The 17,338-nt window shown below is 33.5% G+C and overlaps 1 protein-coding gene across 2 annotated transcripts in view; it reads left to right on the top strand.

Annotated features, from left to right (window-relative positions):
* The window catches only part of Samuel (SAM-motif ubiquitously expressed punctatedly localized protein), a 277,721-nt gene that overhangs the window by 118,667 nt on the left and 141,716 nt on the right, over nt 1-17,338 (top strand). For both annotated transcript variants that reach the window (XM_085944320.1, XM_085944321.1), the window contains exons 3-5: nt 5,964-6,225; nt 7,294-7,533; nt 8,327-8,612. In XM_085944320.1, the coding sequence (XP_085800446.1) occupies nt 5,964-6,225; nt 7,294-7,533; nt 8,327-8,612 (788 nt within the window). The remainder of the gene's footprint in view (nt 1-5,963; nt 6,226-7,293; nt 7,534-8,326; nt 8,613-17,338) is intronic.

The raw sequence follows: 17,338 nt of genomic DNA, 5'->3' as shown, positions 1-17,338 counted from the left end.
CATACATTCAGCCAGCGTTCTTTATGAACGATCTAAAGATAGATGCAAGTCTAAATCCATTATCGTAGACCATGAGATAGGAAAACGAAGTGTAAGGTAAAGGAGGCAGAGAAATTTTGTACTTCTCGACATTTCGTCGTATTATGGTTCACCGTGAGCTATCTTACTGTATGTGAACCATTGCAGACAGTATCTATTGTTCCAATTTTACTAGATCAATTTGATATTGATTGGTATCAAATGTCTGATAACAACGCTGTCATTATGACTTATCCGGTATTTGACAGGTACAACCTGGTACAACTTAATATTTACAAGCGCCTATATATTTTCTTCTATCTTTCCTAGAAGGTTTACGGTGGTTTTAAGTACGTAATTTTAAAGCGATTTATTTAGATATGCGTTTGATCTCAATACTATTTGGTCATATATTTCCGATACAACATCTAAGGATGAGCTGTGATACTTCCAACTAGGTACATAAAATTTCTGGATACTAAATGACCAAATCGATCGAGTCATGAAATGTGATTGACGCAAAGACTTAGCCGGTTCTCACATTTAAACTAGCCTGGTCTGTCGCACAGCCATAAATCAAACCTTCTAGGAACGTCGATCCGATGTTGCATTTGAAGACCGCACATATCTATACCTAGCGACAGTCGCACGTAACCTCTCGAAACGTATAGAATATAGATATTTGGATGCGCCGACCGGTGAGCCAGTATAGGAATGACCAATTCGTATGTGTGTGTATGCGTTCTGGCATCTTTGACTCGCAGCCCGAGATGCCTGCGATTTGTTGATAGCAGGACTAGATGTTTTTTTCAAACTCAACAGTCGCATTCGACCAATCTGCGGGTCTCCATTTGGCAACATGTGTTTTGTGAAAAACGATGACGTAACATCGACGTATTCGACACGTTGCAGACAAGACGAGCTTTGATATGCGAGCTGGCTTATATTTATAATATTTAAATGGCTCATTTCACACGACTACTGACTATTTAATTTAATAGCAGGTGAACCACGCGTCGCCTTTGAATTTAACAATTTCACTATGATGGCCTCTCTTTTTCTCCAACACTTACTTAGTTGTCAATAAGGTTAACGACGGTTACAATACAAACAAATATAATTATTGTCATACAAATAATTTCACAAATAGCATATTATCTACCTTTTCACAATATGTGTGTATATTTATTGATAAAGCATTATTAATATTCTGTATAAAAGAGTGTTCGAGCATCATTCTTTTTATACAAACATGTTGCTGTGTACTGACTTGTTTATTTTCTAACTTCTTGGCAGTGGCGGGTTTAGGGATATGTCTGTCAGAGGCACTGATAAACTTTTTCTTTTATTCAATGAATAATTCACAAGATTTTGAAAATTTAACATTCCATATTATATTGAACATACATAACTTGAAAATAATAACGCAATTTGATAATCATTTTATGTATGACCTACTAGTTTAAATTGTCGCAATTAGACAAGACGCTCGTACCATAATTGGTTAATGCAACAGTTGGCGCAATTCCAGTGGTTATACGGGTTCAAATCCCGTCGAGATTCGTATTTTTTTCAAATATGATTTTTTCTAGTGGGTATATATCTGAGATGTTTTCAAGTTATATATTGAAAATAATAATTATTAATTGAATAGGTATATATTTAGCACTATATAAGGCCATGAGGTATAATGACAGCAGTGTAGTAATATAAGTATTACTATCACAAACACGCAGGTTTGAGAAAATCACATAGGTAACATAAATATATTTATTGTGATCTCACTGGGTCGAACCGTAGCCCCCGGGTGAAAAGCCAGCGACTAACGCGCTGTACTATGAGAGCCGAAGATGACAGTGATGACTCACGAGAAATACGTATCGTTTTTGGTTTAATTTAATAATAATTAATTCGTTTTCTTTGCTATATACACAATGTAACTTCATTTTCTTTTCGTAATATCCATGTACTTTTCTCTCCCTGGCACTTTGCATTAAAGTAAGCTCAGTCAGAGCTCACTTTGAGCGTAGCAACCTAATTCTTGGGCATTTTCTCCCAGGACACTCCCAGTTCAATTGTTTCAGATGCTTCACATCACAAAGTAGGGTCTCGCGAGACGCACGATTAAGACCGAGTGTGGTGTAGGACGGGTTTCGGTGGAGGGCGCTTAACTTCAACATTTTTAATATCCTGACGATCGATTGCGTCATCGTTACAGGTACACGGTATCCGCCGCAATCAACTGTTCACCTCACGGTACCTTGTCAATGCTGTCAGTTTGATATTTGATTTTATAATGGTAGTGACCTGCCTCAATAGATCATATTATTATTAACAAATATTGACAATGTGCTGGTATAGTCAACAACTTGTTACTCATCCAAATGTAAACTGAAGAGTTGACCAATAGATATGCTTTCAATTAATTACCACACATCATTTTAAATACATTATAAACTAAACAAAACAAGCGTCGAGACGATCGAATTGGTATCCGAACAGTTGCTTTGTCATTTCTATGTAATGTTAACGGTTGCTGGTTACGATCGGCTCGAGTCATACAATCTTCGAGTGTAACTAGAGAATTATGGTATTTGGGTCCGTATTTACGTGTACATGTCGATTGGCAGTTATAACGCAGTAAGTCTTAAATATGCATGTTGTATGATAATTAATTACGATCAAATAATACTAAAAAATATGTAGGTTATCTCATTTTTAAATAATACGTCATATTTCGATCAGACGGTTAATGAATTTATCATAAAATTATCTTATCAATATTAGCCTTACCTACTTAAATTGACAACATAAACTCAATGATTTATTAATGTAATCATCACCATCATTAGCAATATATTTTGTTGATCCAGTGCTGAATAAAAGATTTCTACAAACGAATCAGGCCATGCTCTTTCTTGCGTTGCTATGAATTTCCGCGAAACTTAATTATTGCTATAGTAAATCGGCGTCTAGTATTCTCTGCTTGATACTCCACACCTGCGAGAGATTGTCATCAGTGTGATTACTGGGTTGTTTTAATATTTTTAGGCCTTTCGCTCATAGAGAAACTAAAATCCGACGAACTGGTTGCTGATGGAACCCATAAACTGATAAATGACTGATGCTTTGTACATGGCGCTACTGTAATCAATTTGCATTAATAATCTCATAACCTCAAACTATCAAACCGATTGTCTTTCCTATTTAATTCTAAGATTTTTTGTAATATCTGTTCGGAAATATTCTGGCAGCCTGTAATTATACAGACAAGAGTATTTCTCAACTTCTGCCACAAATTTTAAATTAGAAATCGGTTCGCCCATCTTTAAATTTTGACGTCTAGACTTGTTATTGTTTGTTCAGTTCAGTTTGGTGATAGTAGTGCTATCAATTTTGGAAAGTTCATATGATTTTTCATCGAATCTACTGATATTGGAACCACTGTTTTATGGGAGACTGGAAACTGAGAGACTGGGAGACAATCATGTCGCGTCTCTTCAGTTTATTAGCGAACGTTTTGAAACTGGGAGATTCTAGTCTTGCCGTGAGTAAGCCGCCATTGAAATACATTTCATAGATTTTAGATACTGGCTGGAATTTTAGTATCAGTCTCGTCTTTTTTGAGTATTCTCGTGAGCGGAAGGCCTTAGACATACCGTTCGCTAACTCCCAGAAACGGAGAAGGATGTGCTTAGTAAAAGCGGCAGAAGAAGTGAAGGAATTCACTGGAAAGCCTATACTGCAAGACTAGAACATGATAAGGAAAATTGGAGAATGGTGATAAAGAGTGAATGTGGTCGCGATAATCAGTTATGAGAGTATCAGACGATATCTACTAGAGTCTAATATTTAAGATGGATGACATTAAATCTAGACTATAATAACGTCATTGTTCTGGGAGAAGACACTAATTCGAAAAAATGACATATTGAGTTAGTACCAAAATGTTCAAACTTTACCGTCTGGAAACCTTCCGATTACTTAATAAACTCACATGATAGACCATTATTTCAAACTTTTTAACAACTTCAAAGTCAAATTACTCAAAACTAGTATTCTCCAGTTAGTGTGTTCTGCCAGAACAGAGACGATAATTACTTCTGCTAATATAAAATAATTTAAAAAAATAATTTCGATGGTATTCAATCACATACAAATACAGATTTTTTTTTAAATTAAAATAAATTTTTACTAATGATTTTTGGTGTATTTAAATGTTTAGCAAAATACATAATTAAAATTCATCGCTCATTTTTATATAGCCAGGTAGCGATTTGGTGTATCGTTGTCATTAGTGTGTACTTATTCATCAGTAGTAATATCGTATTATTTGTCAAGTGTGCTCCTTTTCGCTGATCTCTATAGCCTACCTCTTTCGCCACATATATTATGTAAATGCCACTCCAATTAGCTTGTGAATCAATTTGTGCTAAAGTGTATATTATATTTTCGTGTGTCAATATTTTATCACAAGACAGGTACGTCCGTCTTCAATACTTATAAATAGATAATACCTACTGATAACATTGATAAGCTGTACGATTATTTGCTTTAGACAAAACTCGACCCAGAACTGGAGCGATTGATATCAGGACTGATTTAAGGTCATTCAATTAAATTATAAATAATCGAACGAGCAAAGGTCAAAAGACAACATTTGGAAAACGCTATTAAGAAAGTACGTAGGCAATTAAATTGTTGAGATATTATCTATAAAAATATAAATTTATAGGTATAAAAAACTAAAAACTAAAAATTTAAGATTATGAATTCAACAGGTAATAAATGTGTTATGTATTAAGATGGAACAAAGTTCTTTACAGCCTTCATTTAATCAACACTCAGGTACTTATATTTCTTTCGAAATAATAATTCATCGTGTATATTCTTCTGCATGTGATATAAACTCTCACGCAAGTAATGGGTAGTAAATATAGTAGTTATTTAAAAGAATGTGAATCAAAAATCTTATTTAATGTGATGAACCAAGCACGATTTTATTTAAAATATCATGTAAAATGACAAATTTAATTTTACCAAAGGGAAAGATAAAGGTCAAAATATGGGCGTGGAGAATTAACCAAAACGCGTTGCTGCTATTCAGCGTCTCAAAAAAATTGTACCATTAAATTTTATCTTTATTTATAATAATATGAGAGTAATCCCTCGTAGTTTTTTTGTATCATTATAATTTATTACGGTTTATTCGCGGTATTGTTTATGCGTGATATTAGTAGCAAATTGATTCTATATCACTTTTCGGATCACTCTCGCTAACGGGTGCTATTTTGGTCTCCAAATGCTTCTGAAGAACGAGGCACTCTCAGGGAAAATCAAAACTATCCTGCGCCAAGTATTAACGCATGGATCAAAATGCTGGAAACTCAGCAAACAGGATTAGAAAAATATGAATACATTTGAGTGGGGAGTTTTTGTGAGGAGTTTAAGATAGAGACATTTGGAAATCAAGGTATAATGGTTATGAAAATACAGAGACTACGCTGGATCAGCCACATGCATAGTATGCTGGAAGATATACCGGTAAGGCGGGCTACGTATGCAACCCCCAAAGTCATGAAAATACCTATACGGCCAAAATTGAAATGGCTGGACTGCGCCACAGGGGATTTAAAAATGGTCGGAAGAGTATCGGTGCTGGATCCTCTAGAATGGAGGAAGTTTTTGAAAGAGGCCAAGACCCGTCAAGGCTTGTAGTATCATATATGATGATTATTATCAAATACTATGCATGGTTCCCAAGTAGTAGGTATTGATTATCATAATTAATGAAAACTTGTATTTTTAAAAATTGACGTTTTCGTGAATTGTTGTTTCAAGAATGATATTATTTATTTATCAAATTCCTTGTTCGTTTTTTTATTTGTCCTCTGTTAAAATATTCAATTGCCGAGTTTAATGTTATGTTTTTCTTTTGTCCTAAGGTGGCGCAGAACAACCGGGCAGCATTGCGGGTGGGGGCAGTCTGGGGGTGCGGGTGCGGGCCCCTGCGCGCCGGAGAGCCCCCGCGGCTCACAACGGAGGCCCCCGCGAGTCCCCTGCACACTTGAACACTAGCTCCCACGAACTGAATCACAATAACAATAACATAATTAGTAGTGTGGGTAGTAATCCTATTTTACCTTCTGGAATCAAGAGCGAAAGACTGAGTCCGCAACATAATACACCTGATAGATCTTCAAGCAGGTAAATTTAAATGTTTATCAATAATATCACTTGTTATTTATCAAATATATCATATTATACTCAATATATCAACATCACTCCAGATCTAACCGAATAAATTCAATGTCGTTATAAATGGCAAAGTAGAATTTTGGATCGCAAATACTTTAGATACATTGACGTCCTGTAGGGATGGGCAGGTTATGCGTTGCATAGATTAAAGAGAATCGACATCAAGTTTAAAGAAAAATCGATTCATATAAAAACCTGACCTTGTAATGTTTGTGAGCGCCACACACCTCTACATACATAAAACTACCACTGTTTGAGAGTAAGTTTCATCGAAATTCTCAGCAGATGGTGTGTATGTCAATTTTATTTTAAAATTGTTTGTTTTATTTGTCTGCTTAACATAAATAATTAAATAAATAATAAAAAAGATAAGTAGGTATCTAAATAATTTGCATATTTACAGTTTAAAACTAAACATGAAAAAGGACGGCATTCAAGTCTGTTCAGTTTGCCTAGGGACGTCACTGTATATTACGTAGACTGCATACTGCCCAACAAGATCTTCTAGTCAACGTGTTATAACTGTGAACTAATAAACTCCTCCTACTTTGAACCGCACTTCGACTGCAACGACTTCCGGTTATCGACGAGTTGTCCACGTGTTAAAACTGTGAAATAACAAGCCCCTCCTACTTTTAACCGCACTTCGACTCCAGCGACTTCCGGTTTGCCTAGATCTTCTTGTCGGACAGGAGGCCCGACTGCAGGCGTTGAAAAACAGCTGTTTGGTTAGCAAGTATGTCACTAAAATTTAGTTTAAAAAGTCGCCACCACCACACACAGAATTCATACTATTCATAGCGCGCGAGTCGCTTTTGATTCAAAGTGATCGCGCTGACCTGTAGATTACACAGAGCACAAAAAATGCAATGGATAACACTCTGCAGAATATACTTTAAATCAACATACTTGTTTTTACAAAGTAACAGTTGTTAACCAATCGGCCACTCATTAGGTATTTGCATTGCATCAAATACACATCGATATACGTAAAGAACACATCAAATCCTTTTACAGATCTCGCAGTGTCACCCCGTCAACCTGCTCATTCCCTGGTACGCCTCCGCAAGGGGGAGCAGAACGGGGTCCCAGTCCGGCGCATCCCGCGCACCCTGCGCACCCAGCGCATCCTTCTCATCCTGCGCACCCTGCCCACCCAGCGCATGCTCATGCGCAGCCTCCGCACGCCTTGGCGAGGAACTACTCTGAGTTCATGAGAAATTTAGCTGCCAAATATAACAACTCCAATCCTAATGAGTAAGTTAAAATTACTTTCTAATTTACTTAAATAAGTTGTAAACCAATATACATATTCACATATGGTAGAAAGCATCCAATTCGAATGGAGTTTTTACTTTTCCAAAGTGGTAGTTTGTACGAATTTTATGAGTTTTATAAATGAGTAATATTTATTTGCGATACGATAGGTATTTGTTTGAAAAATCCTCGTAGCTTCTCACTCGGATTAGATTCTCGGTGAGGTCACAATACATAAATGTGTGATTTTCTCTATATGTTTCTGATTATTTCACTACTACAAATTACTACTTCACTACTATTACACTACTATCATTAGGCTTCATGACCTATTGTAGTATTAAAAAAGTCGGTGCGTGTACTTACATACGCGCGTTAGAAGTTATACTTCTTTGGCGTAACAAAACAGAAACAAAACTTGTGATAACCTAGATTCTTCGACTATCTCTTAATTATCTTGTTAAATTACACACTCAAGAAAAAGAGCCGCTTGTTGGAGCGCCGTTGGTTCATTTACCATACACTTTAAATTATATAATTATTTCTCGTTGTTTTTATTTTTAAAGTAACAACTGTCACTCTGACGTTTAATCGTTTGTTTACGTAAGGAATTACAAATGGCCGACAATCATAAATTCGTTGCCTAAGCAACGGAACAATACTACTATCAAACTTGCGTTTGTATACGTTTGTATGTCGCGCACTTTCGTAACGTCTCAATCTCTCTCTCTACAAAATGCCTCAAAAGAAGTATAACTTAAAAAATAATGTTTTTTTCATTTTTTCTCTTTAGTTTTTTCAACGCCTCCAGACCTCATGCGAATGGCCTGTCAGTAGACCCCCGGGGGCTATCGTTAAAAGTAGCCCCCTTTGCCGGTCTTCTGGCTCCTCCTCCTCCTGCCGTGACGTCACAACAACAGTTGACCTCATCGTCAGTGCCGCAACAGATTCCATCTTCAGCCATATCTCCTCCACCTATAAGACAGGTTGGAGGACTCTTTGCTGGTTATTCACTGGCACAGGGAGGCCCTAGAACCTTAGCTGCCTTTCCACCCATGCTGGATATGAGTTCTACTAAGGTATGTCATTGTACTGTTTTATTCAAATGTAATTTTTGTATGGTTTGCTGGTCATAATTTTAATAATATCTTATATGTATCATTATGTCTGAATTACACAGTAAATTTTGAAACTGACCAATTGTTTGTTATTATGCCGATTGGTTGGTTTGTATGTTAGCTTGTCAGTCATTTGTTTGTTAATTAGACACAATATTAAATCAATATTTTATATTTTAATTCAACGATTGCTAATGATAGACCATTAAAGTCCTGGAACTATTTATAACTGATGGGGAAAATGGTATTGTTTAAAATAAGAATACTATAATTATATTAATTTAGATAATATGCAAAATAATTTGTATTTGTAAAAAAAGGTACCTAAACTAAAATTTTCACTCCTATGTGAAAAGAAAAAAGCTTTACAGTCTAAAATTTATGACGATTGTGGTTAGATATTAACCTAACATTAACTTATTGCATCCTTGCACTAGTTGCACTGGATTAAATAAGTGTTTAAAAACAACGTGATTTTTTTTGTAGGGAATTGAAAATTTAACCGAAAGTAGTTATATAGAATTATCGAAATGTGTCGATTAAGATGTAGTTTGATGTTTACGTTAAATTCATATGAAACTACTGTGGTTTATTTTAATTAGAAAACTTGACATTGGTTACATCTAATGTTTAAAAAATCGTTTTGATTGACATATTTGTTATTCTATAAATTTTATGTCGGTCTGTCAGTCGTGTAATTTGGTCATTGTAGGTACGTACCAGACTTTTTATAGTATTTTTTTCTAAAATAAAATAATATAATGCTGCCTTGAAAATTGTTTAAAACAATATGTTAGTTTTAATAATGATGTTACTACTAATCATTAGAATCAGCTGGTAATCAACAGCTGTAAATAATATGCTAAAACAAAGCAGGAAATTAGCGAGGGTAAATTATAAAATAAAACAACACAATTTTAATGGTTATCTGGGATTTCTTTAACTGTTCAAGTAATCAGCGTGGCAGGAACACCCTTGACCCGAGATTATTATCAACGGAAGGAGAGAAACGTATAAATCAGAAGTGAGCGGACACGGTAGCGGATGCTCTGCGCTCATTGTGGCGTTTTATACTTTTGACAGAGGGGGAGAAAATATGATTAAAGCAATATTATTGTCGGTTAAGTTATTGACAGCATACGCCATGATAGTATTATAATTTTTTTTTTTATTTAATTTTTAACCCCGTTGCTTCACCTTGGCGAAGTTTTAATACCTCAAAGGATGGAGCAGTAACGCGAAACGTGAAAAGATGTATGATTTGAGAAACGATTGGTCTAACCTTTTCCTAGTTTTTTTTTTAAATGAAAGCGCCCCTCCAAAAGAGGTCTATATGCAATAATCAAATTTTTTAGGTAAAATAAATGTCAATGATTAAAAATATAGTTATTCTATTATACATCACTGAAATTTATGTTATTTTACAACGTTTTTATTAGGTCGTATTCTTATTTGTCCGGTGGTTGTTTATCCATTACAAATCTTGCAATCAATTTTTAACTAACTTCCCGACTAGCTAGACATTTTAAACTTGTAGAATATATCAGAACACGATGCCAATGCATTTTTTGAATACTTTTAGCCATATTTAAGTAGAATTGAATTCATTTCCGGTTAATTCTGTTTTGTATGAAAAGTTATTTTGGAAGAAATACGTAATCCAATCCACTATTATTGGTTGCAAGGGGTCTGGGATCTGGGATGGCGTTACTACGGAAATCAATATGAAATGTCAAAATAACATTTCAGTATTATTTCTATCAGTACAATTTTTTTTGATCGTTTAAGCTAGTCAAGCCAAGTTTATATGATTCAACCAATGTCATTGGATTCAACAGAAAATTTAAAAACGTTGTAAATAAAAAGTTCTTTTTATCTTGTAATTATTTTATTTGACTTTATTTCCTCTCTTCTGTATACCTAATTTTGGTTTTTGCATATATATAAAATGTATGTATGTTTTTAAGATATTTTAAAATGATGTATTTTCGAAACTATTTATTTTATTCAACGAAATATTTGCAAGTGCATGTCCGATAAGAATTAAATTTGCAGAGATTTTTGACGCTGGCTAGTCAGGATAAACAACATACGTACATTGATTCAAACCACAAAAGCCAGTCGCCATTGTTGGTTAACATTGTGAAGCGCTTCAGTTGCATGACTACTAGTTAATTTCGTCGTAATTATCTAAAGTTTATTAGCCCGAATGCTGCAAATAGAAGTTAGAGTCCTGTCAGCTGGTGTCATATTTTTTAAATCACATTTTCTAATATATTGTTATGTTTTGAATTAAATTATGTATATCAATTAACATATACATAAAACGCAAACAAGATTACTAAGCAAAAATAATACAATCGATGTATTTAATAAATAATAAACGATTATTTAAAAAAAGGAGGACTTTAGCTATACATACATAAGAATCATTTTAATTTCCCGATAATATATGAAATTTTATTGATACAAAGATTGTTAGATATATTACATATTATAATAATATATAAGTAGTATCTATGACGGACGTCACTGTACCAGGCCAGACCTAAGCCAGCGGATGAACTGACCGCGATCGCGAACGAAGTCAAACCTTACTCCAATTAGCGAGCAGTTAATTATTATGAACTACGCTTAAATAATAACGCCGCACGCCACGCCTTTTGGAGCTATACCGGAAAGAGATTTGAGCTGATTTCAGCTAGCTTATCCATAGCTAATCTTTTCTTATTATTTAACTCTTCTCTTGCTACCGTCTTCTACTTACAAACATATATTTATTAATTCTGGGGTAGTCGTATCAGACCAACAACGCTTTGAACATTGAACCACTTACGGAGGTTGCGTAGTTAAGATAATATCCTACACTCTACAGCCAACGTCTATGTTGCCCTTATAATCTCGATAATACTATCGAGGTATCGTTTCTTTATTCGGTAAGCTATCTTGATTATTGAGTCATTGTTAAACCTTTTCATTCGTATTGCAATCAACCTATAGTATGTACTCATTGACCAACCAATACATCCACATATTACAATAGTTCAAAAGCCTCCAACCCTCTAAAGAATCCAAAGTCTAATGAATAGTAACTTTAACTTCCAGTTTTTTTGACTCCACAGGTAAAATATGATGCAAAAAAATATTGTTTAATGTTTTCAAAAGTGCTAAAGATACACACATACTTATAATATATTTGTCTGATTATTTTATATAAAATAGCGACGGTAACCGGACAAAACAGAACAGCTATGGGAAAAATAAAACATTCATTTTTGTGGAATCTATTTATTAATACTTATAAAACTTAAGTTTATAAACGAAATATTTATTAATATTTATTATTTTAAAATTTTAAAATTTTTAAGTGAAATCATCAACTGCTTATTAGGTATATATATAGTTTTTTTTTTTACAAAACCGTTATTTTGAAAATAAAACATTACAGGATAGATATACCTGGATGATGATTGTGTAGTCAGCCATGTACCTGGATGGTCTGGAAGTAAGTAATATGTATTTACGAGAGATTTCCCAAGGAAAACGTTTAGTTGACAATACTAAGTTCACGCCTATCAGAGCTGATATAATTGTTTTTTAATTCAGTCTTAAACGTGCTAAATATATGTAAAGTCCTCCCGTAAATTATTAAGTAAATAACAATCAGAACAAGTAAATAAACAATGTTTAAATGCTTTAAAATGCCCAATAATACTTATTCTAGAATACAAACCGCCAAGCGTGAAAATTTACGACCTTCCATAACCTTTTAAATTGTAATAAAATGCGTTTACCACTCCGAGCCGAACACATCTGATTGATTCGCTCTTAAACTTTAAAAATCAGCGCCCGAATAAATTATGACTTACCTGCACGAAGATAAATTAATATGCAGAAATAGTAAAAAAGGTAACCTGCGCAGTGTATTGTTTTCCATTAAATTAATGATTCAGGCATTTACGTAAATCGCCAGGCGCGTGTTTAAGACGATTGGATCGGTGGGCAATGAAAGGGTTTAATATTAAATAAATTATATTTTTGTTATACAAGGTACATGTTCAAACACGCGCGTTAACATTATCTTACTTCCTAATTCATTTATCGTCTGTCAATTTATGGCTACGGCCATATGTTGTAGCTTAGCCACTGAGAAATGCCAATAGAAATGGCGTATTTAAAAAAAATACTACCTTATTCTTAGGTCAATAATTATTATAAAGCAAACATTATTCGTAGGATGTTTATCACACTTGAATGGTCAAAGACATATTTTATATTCACTATCTTTAGAATTATCTTCAAATGTGTTAATCTTGCCCATTTTTTGAATAATAAAATGCCTAATTCTTGTCAAATTTGGGATCACAGAGATTATCAATATAATTTTTTATCGTAAATATTTCACTATAATAATGTCAACATAAATTTTACTAATGGTTTTATAAATGCGTTTAAAAATTAATAAATGTAAAAAATCTTAACACACTGCACATGGATGTACTGAAATATGACTATATTCTAAAACATTAGATCGAGAGGTTTAAAAGAATACTATTTTATGTAGATAATAAAATTTTTTTATGCAGTCATCAAATGTTTAAAATAAATATAAAGGATAATAAGGCTTCAAAATTATATAAATAGATTATCTACTCCGTTTAAGGAATGTCCAGGGTTATGCTCTGAAAATACCATAAAATCTCCATTTTGACCTACGTTGAGCATGTGGGCCCTTAAGATCGTAGTACCTACTTTAAGATATACCAATATTTTGAGGGATCAATACTTTACTGGGCGGATTGGAGGATGTATCCAGTAAACTCTTTCACTTGGTTGCTCTAGTGTCCCAATACTCTTTTTCTAGTTGGACGTTCTGACAGAAAACTACCTAAACTTCTTTGGTTAAAAAGTGTCTTTCTATGAGATTTATCAATACAACACGAATTTCGTTTTTCAGTACCTGTTAATATAAACATTATAAACATAATTTTTAATTCTATGTATGTCTATTTCTATTCTATGTGTGGCTAAATTGTAATGAATATTATATAAGGTGTCCCAAAAGTTACAATTATTTTTAGTTATGTAGTACAATACTGTATTATGAAAAAAAAACATGAAATTCCTTTTTTTCGTTTGAAATTTTATATATATTTCCATAGAAAATTGATACTATCGAATAAAGGTACCTTTTCCATTTTCGTCATTTTTTGTTTAATAATGTACGATGTTTCCATAACACTGAAAAACTTGAACTTTTCAAATTTTCCTATGCCTGGGTAGTTATTTATTTACTAATATGGTTTTCACGGTCTTTTAACGTATCCGTTTAGTATGTTAGTAGTCATTAACTGTATTATTTTTTGGTTTTCCATTTGCCATTTATGAGGGCACACATTGATAGAAGATACCGAAAGGAGAAACCCCGGTCGCGAAAAATGATTCAAATGAAAAAGTATTCAATTTAAATCAATTAGAATATATTAAAGTATTTTTTGGCTCAACGAAGAATTCACAAGATTAAAGAATGTAACATTCTTTATTTACCAGTCTATCCTTCAATACTTACTGAATGAACGTGTTTATAATATTATTTTTCTACCAACCATAATATAAATGTTTGGAATTACCAGTATTTGATACACACTTCATAAATTTTTAAGAAAGAACTATTTATAACAAAATCTTTCTGCCGAAACAAGATTTTTTTTTGAAATTTCAGTCATTTTTACTTTTTGTAATTTTTTTTTCAAATTATGACTTTACGTTATTTTCTTAGATGTAGAGTTTTATTAATATAGTTTTAATGCTATAGGAAGAATTGGAAAAATATTGCAGTATTAACTCTGTTTAAAAAAATGTTTTTTTTCCGTTCACCCTTTCCGCAAGAACGATTCAATTAGTATGGTAAATCACTGGCAATCTTCTTGTTACATATTCATAAGCCGGAATACGTTTTGTTTATTAGCCGGCGCGAACCCCCCTGATGGTGAGCAGAGCATATCCAATTAAAAGCCGGTGAACGGTCAGTAGGCTTTAGTATTGGTAACGAACTATGAACAGTACTGTAATAATACAATTATTATCAGCATTAATACGTGGATTATTACCGTTTATTGCTAAAGATGTTGGCGTGTGCTTATTAATCGTAATTATGAAGCATTATGGTAATCAGTAATCACTAAACACTAATTATGTACCTATTGATAAAACACAGGGAATTGGGTCTAGCTAAATAGATAAACAGAAGTAATTTATTTATTACATGAATATCGTAAGGTTACTGCCAATCTCAGAGTGATAAAATAAAAAGAGTGGCTACTGTTCGACGAAATGAAGTCGTGTTTCTCGCGTATAAAGCCCGTTTCAGACGGGACACCGGTGTCGCGCTCATATATAATAAGGAGACCTTTGTATTCGAATAAAGGGGACTTTGTATTATGTTTATGAACGCCCAGAGCTAATGAGTCATCGCGTGTCTGGTACACTTTTCCGTCGGCCGCTACATTCTCAAGCCGCCGATATACTTGTTTTTATTACCGCAGCCAGTTTTATCTTCTAATTTATAACGCGAAATTATGCGTTGACTCATACATAATACAAAGGCCTCTTTATTCTAATACAAATGCCTCCTATATTATATACGAGCGTGACACCGGTGTCCCGTCTAAAATCTCAATTTAACTATGAAACGTTATATCATTATTTTGCTTCTAAGCACGGCTATCAAATTTAAACACAAATAGTTAAACATATTTTATACTAAATTAACTAAAAATAATTACCACTGACTTTATATTTAACACAAAGATAATACATTTCAACAACACGTGCTCGCAGTTTTTAAATGGATGTAATCATTCAAATCAATATTTACCGGCGTCTTTTCTAAAAATTATTTAAGTCAGCCGTAGAAATTCTATCTTACTCTAACGCATCTTATGAAGATATAAGCGTGTCGAATGCTTTCTCATTCGCAATTACGGCTCGTTTTGAACATGTTATGTATGGGAGTTATGGCTATTTTAAAGTTTGACGTCCTTCATAAAATCAGTTTTTGCTTAAACTTAATTAAATTTAGGTTTTTTTTTAGTTTGCAAAGTAGCCCACATTATCTAAGAAAAAAGGTTATTTAGAAACGATCATACATATTAAGTTTTGTTTTGACAGAGAAGATCTTACGCATTTTGATAGTTTATTTCGTATTCTTATTAGAATCAAGGAATAAAATCTTCAAATGTCATTGCTGTTGTCACGTTATCCGAGTGTTTATTTCGATTTTGATCTAATTTGGTAAATAGTGTTAAGCAATTAATTTTTCATATTCGTGACAATTTAGACAATGATCTTTAGCCTTGTCAATTTATTTTGAGGTATATCTACTTACTTAGAAAATTTCATAAAGCAATTTGAACGTTTATAATTAATATACATAAGTACTTAGAATTGGACATCTTTTAGAATCTAAAAGTTTACACATTGACATATTGCACTGAAGAAGAATTATGAAAAATTAGTTTTAGTATTCTGGTCACTCTACTAATTTGAGGGGTCTAGGATACAGCTCCTTTAGTCTAATGGCAAAGGCGGCTTTTCTACCTTCAGTTAATATAATATTATGCAGGTTAATAACTGTAATAAATTATTTTTTTAAAGAATTAATTGATACTTTCCACATTATCTTAAATAAACAAAAGTTTTTAGTAATTAATAATGAACACGCGTATAAAAGAATCATCTTTTAAAAGAGCCACATGCTATGCGCGTTTGTTGTTCCAATTCCTATCTATTCAGTACGATAAATTCTTTATCGCAATAAAACACATACATTGCCATTCACCTGTAATTATCGCCAGTTACTGTAAACTCAAATCGCAGGTAACTGAGTTAGTTTAATTGCTCCCATTGATTTATCGCAATCAAAGCTCCAGCTGCGATTTGCAGCCTGTCACGATAATTATCTGAGCACACTTTTCTCTTGCATTTCTGAGAAATGTTCGACTCGGCGCACTTTCTGGATATTTAAATGGACACATTAGAATAATATAATATGGTTGCGCTTTTTCTAGTGGACTGTAATTGATTTTGATGGAATAATAGATTTGGATGATGGGGATGATTATGTTAGGATGCGAGGCACTGTGGTCCGTGGTCTGGTTTCACTATCACTCGCGCGGTATTGTTTATTCGGTCACCCAGTGAGCGGCACTTTACGATCAGAAGTGGTTGATGAATGACAAGAGCCGGTATCACGGCTTGCCAGGTGTTCAAAATTATCGCTTTGACGACGGTCACACTATATTATTAAGTTGAGCCGGCCGTGGTCTACGAATAACTTTTGAATCAGTCTGTATGCGTTTTGAATTACTTGTAACGGTCTAGCTGTAACTGAAACAAGAAAAAGTTACCGCACGCCACTGATATTTTTTTTTTGGTGGACAACTATATACGCGTTAGAAGAATAGATCAACAATAATGTAAATACTTGAACGCAAATTTACAGCAATCGCCCTCATGAATAGTTAATTATTCAACCATATTTATCTGTTTAAGAATGAAATATGTATGAGCAGACTTGTATGGGCAGGATACTTTATGAAATCCCTTAAATTTTTTACACGTTACGTATAGTAATATGTAATGGATTTAATTTAATATATAGTTAAAGAACTAGATTGACATTCTCC

This window comes from Rhyacophila brunnea, unplaced genomic scaffold (assembly GCF_057557595.1).
Source record: "Rhyacophila brunnea isolate RB1 unplaced genomic scaffold, BYU_Rbru_1.0 scaffold_17, whole genome shotgun sequence".
Lineage (NCBI taxonomy): Eukaryota > Metazoa > Arthropoda > Insecta > Trichoptera > Rhyacophilidae > Rhyacophila > Rhyacophila brunnea.
This window is presented reverse-complemented; position numbering and strand designations above follow the sequence as displayed.